The sequence below is a fragment of the Sturnira hondurensis genome, unplaced genomic scaffold (genome assembly GCF_014824575.4).
Source record: "Sturnira hondurensis isolate 20B ecotype Veracruz unplaced genomic scaffold, ASM1482457v3 Scaffold0007406, whole genome shotgun sequence".
Taxonomy (NCBI): Eukaryota; Metazoa; Chordata; class Mammalia; order Chiroptera; family Phyllostomidae; genus Sturnira; species Sturnira hondurensis.
This window is the reverse complement of record NW_028080037.1, coordinates 318014-324445: the sequence shown is the minus strand read 5'-3', so window position 1 is coordinate 324445 and position 6432 is coordinate 318014. Positions and strand designations below refer to the sequence as shown.

Sequence of the window (6432 nt, the reverse complement as noted above, 5' to 3'; positions counted from 1 at the left end):
GGGGTGGGGGGGGGTGGCCCGCCGCTATACGCACAGGCCGGGGCCCTCCCACCGGCTTCCCGCGACCCGGCGAGGGAAGTGCGACTGCGGCCCAGACCGCTGATAGCACTGGGTGAGCGGGGGTGGGGAGGCGGGAGCACGCGGTCAGGCATGGCACGGGCAGCTCCGGATCCGGGTCCTGAGATGGGCCGGACGGGGGCGGGGCCGCGCGACAGCCCTGCTGCTGCACGGAGGTATTCTGCAGGAGACCTCCAGCGGCCTCCGTCTCCCCGGAGGAGGACGCTTCTGGTTAGCGATTAGCGGCGCCCCGGCTCCAGCCCTCGTCAGTGCGCCCCACAGGAAGCGGGAGAGCGGCCCATGTCACGCACAGCTCTGACCTGGATCATTCTTCTAGATCAGAACTAAAGTATAAAAGGGGTGAAACCAGGGGCCTCAAAACCGCTCAGTCCCGCTGCGGTAAGCAGCACCAGGGGGTGCCGCCCTCTCCTCTTGCTCGCTGGGAACAGCAGCCCTGGTTGTGCCAACTCCCGTCCAGGTACCGACTGCACGAGGCAGCAGTCACGTGTGGCCGCGCCGCCGTGGCCGGATTTCACGGCTCATCTGAAACTTTGGCAAACAGGAAGTTCTTTCAAGAATGAGCAGTGTGTGTGGCTACATGAGAAAAGTTACCCCGAAACATGGCTCTTTCTCTCTATATACGAACCCCAATGAAATATAAAAATCTGTAACAAAAATAGTTTATTGCACAAATTTCAAAGAATTCCCAAGCACGCTTAAATTTATAAAAAAAATTAACATGCTTTTTAAAGTTACACTTTGTTGTGCATGGTGACACCTTTCCCCTGAACTGCCCCAACCTGAGGAGTCTGTTTTATCAGGAATTTCTAACTGAAGTAACTTAGAACCTCTGGAGTTTCCTAGTCTCTCTCAAACATTACCCGAGGACCCTATTGTGACCTGAGACCACCACACACGAGATGCACCTGGGACGTGGTCACTGGACATGTATGAATAAGGCTGGAGGTCCCACCCGTCCCAGTGCTGTCAACCTCACGGAGGGACATTTCAGACACGCTGGTCCCTGTTGCTGCCAGAAATATTTACACACCACATTTTTGTTAAAAGAAAACATGCATGAAGTAGAAATGTATGTCACAATGACTGCAGTAACCCTAGACCAAGGAAGATCTAAGCCATGAGGGGCTTCATGAGACTTCCCAATGCTGTGGCCACAGGCTGGCTTCCCAATGGGTGCTGCTGTCCAGACCCTGGGACAAGAGCACGTTTCACACCCCAAAGGGAACGCCTCTTACCCCTCCAGATACCAGGTGGGGCAAAAGTAGGTTTACAGTTGTGAGTACAAGAAACAGTTTACTCTTGTGTTCTTATTATTGTATTACTTTGCACATGAACAACTATAAACCTACTTTCACCCCACCATGGAGAACAAAACCTATCAGATCTATAGCATCTGCCTGATACATATTGTGGAGAAATCAATGATAATCTCATTACAGTAAGTATTTTTGCATCATAAGAGAAACAAGTAATGACATCTTAAGGTGTCCAAGCCCACATTCTCAGAGTGAGAGTATGACAGCGTACTCCCACACAGGACAAAAAAGACACTGCAGTGCAATGCAACGCAACGCAATGCAACAGGGAGCCCATCGTTACATATGCTCCAGACGACTGCTGGTGTTCATGAGGAAGTTCCTAATTCCCACTTGTCCCCACATGGAAGAATGTTTCACACGTTGGGAGGCAGAAGTGACAGCCGAGTCCCATGGAGATAAGAAAGTGGGAGCCCACAGAAGACACCACCTGAGCTTTCGAATCCCAACCCAAAGCTGGCTGGGTGCTGGCTGGACTGAAGGGTGGGAATTGCAGACGAAGGTGGTAATGGGCAAGGCCAAGAAGCCAGAGAGCACATGTGCGGGTGCACACGTGCACACGTGCACACGGAGGGTGGCCAGACCAAGGAAGGGGGTGAGGACAGAGGCTGGCAGGCCTTCCAGGGCATCTGGGGCTGAGTGTCATTTCTTGGTTTTAAAATGAAAACAATGGTAAAGCAGCCAAAATAAATAAGAACATAAATTATCATCTTTCTCTTCCAATGGTACAAAAACAATTTTTTCAAAAATGATTTCCAACTATTATGAAAAGCAGAATACATTTATAATGAGTTTTCAAGTATTGTTTCAAGACTGACCCTGTACAAATGAGACACGTGTTTAGAAGTCCCAATACTTGCTGGGGAACCTTTTTTAAACAATAAACATCTTTGTGTTAACACTATTGACGAGCCTTTTGACAGCATATTATAAGAGAACACAGCTCAAAAAATACCTTCTTCTCCACGAAGGAGACTCGAGTTGCGCACTCGTCACTCCACCTTCAGAGCAGCAGATCTGCACAGGAGGCACATGCACCCACCTCGCTGTTCTCTAACTCGTTACAATAAACATTTCAGGTTTTCTTAGGTAACTTGGGGAGAAGCTTACAGTCCCACAGTCTTTTAGTTTCTGCCAGTGTAAGTGCTTCAGTTGGGACGTGTGTACAGGCAAACCTCACGCACTTGTGGTGCCCAGTTTCAAATAGGGCTTTTACACGTTGGGAGAGTGTGGGGACCTCACCACCTCTCTCCTTGGGGCAACCTGCCTCTCCCAGGAACCTCACTGGGCTCCCAGTAAGATGTTAAAGGACTGTGGACCTCCTGATGGCTGTCACTGCCAAGTCCAGCATGTCTCCAAGGACCAAGGTCCTGGTGCTCATTGCCACTCAAAGCACAGAAGGTGCAGCCTTGAAAACCCGTGTTACCTGGGCTAGAGCCCCACCTACCCACCTGACCTGTGCCTCTCTCCAGACCTCACACATCAGGCCAGCACGTGGGGACCATGGCATCCTTTTGGGTGCCCCTGGTGACCGCAGGACCTGCCTGGGTGATGATCAAGGCAAGGCCAAGCAGGGTCAAGTTGGACAGGTGGACATTGTGGACATTGTGCACTCACAACAAGGAAAAAGACATTCAAAAATGAAGTGAAACAAAAACCAGAAAGAATGCTCTTTGTCTAAGAATATTTGGTTTTAGAAGGTAAATAAAATAATTATGTTTCTTAAAATATAATTTTCTGACATTCCTTAATCCTACATGTACATTATTTCCTAACAGCAGATTTTCAAAAGGCAATCAAAAAGCAGACAATTTAGGTCATTTTTAAATAATATTAGAACATACTTTTTAAAGATTAGGTTATAATTCTCAGTATTTACATACATGTCCTATGGTGGGATGGCTATGAAAATAAAATAAAATAAAATAAAATAATGAAAACCAAAGGTGCAAATAAAGTTTCACTTCCGCAGGAGGTGACGCTTATAGTGGGTCCCACAGGAAGTGAAGAAGTGAACCCTTGACCAGGTTCCCCAGGACCAAAGGCTGCAAAGCCACGTTTATGTCACTCATGAGGTTTTGCTTCCCACAAGTAACCCTCAGAGACTTTCCAACACTGTTACCAAAAGCTCACCCAGGATTTTAAGGTTTGGTCACTTTGTGGGGAAGCGGGCTGTGACCTGCAGGTGGCTCTGTTATTCTACCCCTCGTAAAGGCCAACACAAAACAAACTCCATCGCGGAAAGAAACAGCTCGGTCAGATACATAACCTTGTGAGGACCGTCTGGACAGTCACACACACTCAGAGTGGGGGTGCTCAGTGGTTGCCACTCCCAGCCCCTCTGTGGAAGCCCCGCTGGGACTGGGTGGCTCTGTGTCTCCTCCGGGGTTGGCATGGGCACCCGGGGAAGCGGGGCTGGCAGCGAGGTCCCCTGGAGTCCACGAGGACAGTGACTCATGCATAGTGACCGCGTGTGCTTCCATCTGGCGCTGCAGGCTGTCCATCTCCTGCCTGGGGACACAGGGAGCAAAGGTGGGAAGGCCAGTCAGAGACAAGCCAGGATGCCATTGCTTCCCTACAACAGATGTGGAGCCTAGAAGGCTTCAACTGGACAGCCATTTGCTCACACATCTCTGGAACCTTCAGGGACCACAGGAGCCTATTTACACCAACAAACAGATGGGGGACACAGAGCTTTAGGGACTCTAGACACTGTTCTTGGTGCTGTGTAGAGGCCAACAGGCCATGAGGCTCCACACACACAGTCTTGTGTTCAGGAACATAAGGAAGACAGAGCCAAGAGACTCACATGCAGCTTCTCACAGGGCCCCCCAAAAAGATGTCCCCACAAGGCCATGCACTCTGTACATCAGCCTCATGCCAACGGAGTTTAAGGGCTCAGGACCTGGTAATTTAGGGCTTCTAGGGGTTATTTAGCTGCAGGCAACTCTCACCTTACAATGTGACCCCACTTAACAGAGACCTGCTCAGCCCTGGCTTGGTATTTAGTGCTGCAACAGGGACTCTGCCAAGTTCAACACGTGATTCAGAAACTAAGCAACACGAGACAGAGCCCCTCGTACTTCAGTTGCTGGAGGCAGCTGTTGAGGTTCCTCAGGGGCTCCTTGCTCACGGCGGGAGGGGGCCTCAGCAGTTCCTCCAGCAGTGAGGCTGGGACCGGGCAATCCGGGACCTTCACTGGCGTCACAGGGCTGGAAGGGCTGGCCTCGCCTCTCCGTTCCTTTCTCTGTTCATAAAAGCATATAATTAGCTGTCTGCCACCCACCGCATTGTCTCCACTCCACACAGCCCTGGGAAGGTATGTAAAGTTATCTGCACACACTGAGCTAGCAGCCACAGGGGTTCAAGAAACATTGGCCAAAGAGAAAACCTTCCTGCTGCACAGGACAGAACAAACACAGTCCCGGCTCCTCGGAACAGAGTCAAGCCCTAAATGTGAGCTCCCACACGGGACTTTCCACAAGAGAGCACAACCATGACTCTGAGTTTCCCTAAGAAATTAAGTCAATTTTCCAACTCAGATGACTCCTCTTTCTAACACTCCAAATTAAGACTTTGCACAGATAGCCCTGGCTGGTACGGCTCAGCAGATTGAGTGCGGGCCTGCGAACCAAACAACCGGGGTTTGATTCCCAATCGGGGCACATGCCTGGGTTGCAGGCCAGTTGCCGGCAGGGGATGCGCAAAAGGCAACCACACATTGATATTTCTCTCCCTCTCTCCTTCCCTTCCCCTCTAAAGATAAAGAAATAAAATCTTAAAAAAAAAAAAAGACTTTGCAGATACACGCTGATGCTACTAAAACCCTGAATCTGTGCCACTTCTCTGACCAGGAAAACACAAGTATATGCTCTCATGAGTATGTCTCTGAGAAGAGACAGATACTAAGCATGCAGACAATCTGAGAGAGGCCTGTGACCACAGCCTCAGGGTCCCAGGGTTTCAGGGCCCAAGCTGATCTCAGCTGGGTGCACCAAGGGACTAGGGATTTTAACACAGCAAACCATGACCTGACTTGCTTTATAAAGCCCAGTCAACAACATGATAACTAAACTCATAAATAGAAGCAAGCATTTTGTTGGAAAAGTCACCAAAATAAATACTAGGACTATTGTCCAAGCAGAATTCTCCACCACATTTCACATAGGGGCTGTTGAATGTGGGGTCAAATACAATTTTATGTCTGAGATCCTCCGTCCTCCACCGCCCCTGTCTACCTCCCCCCAAAGGCCTGCAGTTCCCATTCCTGACACCAGAGTCTGCTCACCATCTTGGCTGCACCACGTCGCAGGTCCAGCTTCAGCTGCTGGTTCTGCTGCAGCAGAGTTTTCATGTTGTTCTTCAGCTCCGACACTTTGGCCTGAAGCACAAACTTGTCTTTTTGGGTCTTGGACAGGTCCTCCTGCACCATCTCCAGCTCAGACTTGATGTTCTAAGGGAAGTCAAGTCATAGAGTTTTCATAGTTGAAAGATCTGAAATGCTGCCAAGGTGTCTGTTTGCGTGTCTTGAGTCTAAGGAGACACAGTAAGGTGCTGATTGTCGTAGGTGTTCCTGCCTGGCTCCGGGTCCTCCCCGCAGGCCAGTCTGTGATGCTGGCAGTTCCATCTGCATCCTGCACACCCTCACCGGCTCAGTGCTACCCTGACCACACCCACGAGCCAAAGTCCCCAGTGCGAATCCCATGCTCAGTTACTGAGAGAGTGAAAGTCCTGGTGGCCGGTAGAGCTGCTACAGACAAGTCATGCTCCCAAACTCTCTGCAGTCAGGACCACCCCAGGCACCATCGTGTACATGTGTCATATGTGCTGTGTCACTCATTGCTACATTTTGCAGCAAAGCCCAGGCGTGGCACCAGGCTCTGGTGTCCTCGGCCTCCACCCACTGCATGACCTGGACATCTCTGTGAAATGGGGTAATGTGGTCCCACTGTCATCACTGATGCAGCGGGAGCAGTGACTGCCCATGTCATGGCTGTCTGAGGCAAAATCTGCCTGATGACCCTGGGCTGTGCTCCCA

At 50.3% G+C, this 6432-nt stretch overlaps 1 protein-coding gene across 5 annotated transcripts in view; it reads right to left on the bottom strand.

Moving 5' to 3' along the window:
* Positions 1–723: 723 nt before the first annotated feature.
* Positions 724–6432, bottom strand: part of GOLGA3 (golgin A3) — a 34731-nt gene continuing 29022 nt past the window's right edge. For all 5 annotated transcript variants that reach the window (XM_037051811.1, XM_037051810.1, XM_037051813.1 and 2 more), the window contains exons 22-24: positions 5683–5847; positions 4478–4641; positions 724–3905 (exon numbers count right to left, since the gene is read on the bottom strand). In XM_037051811.1, coding sequence (XP_036907706.1) covers positions 3686–3905; positions 4478–4641; positions 5683–5847 — 549 coding nt within the window. In that variant the 3' untranslated portion in view covers positions 724–3685. The remainder of the gene's footprint in view (positions 3906–4477; positions 4642–5682; positions 5848–6432) is intronic.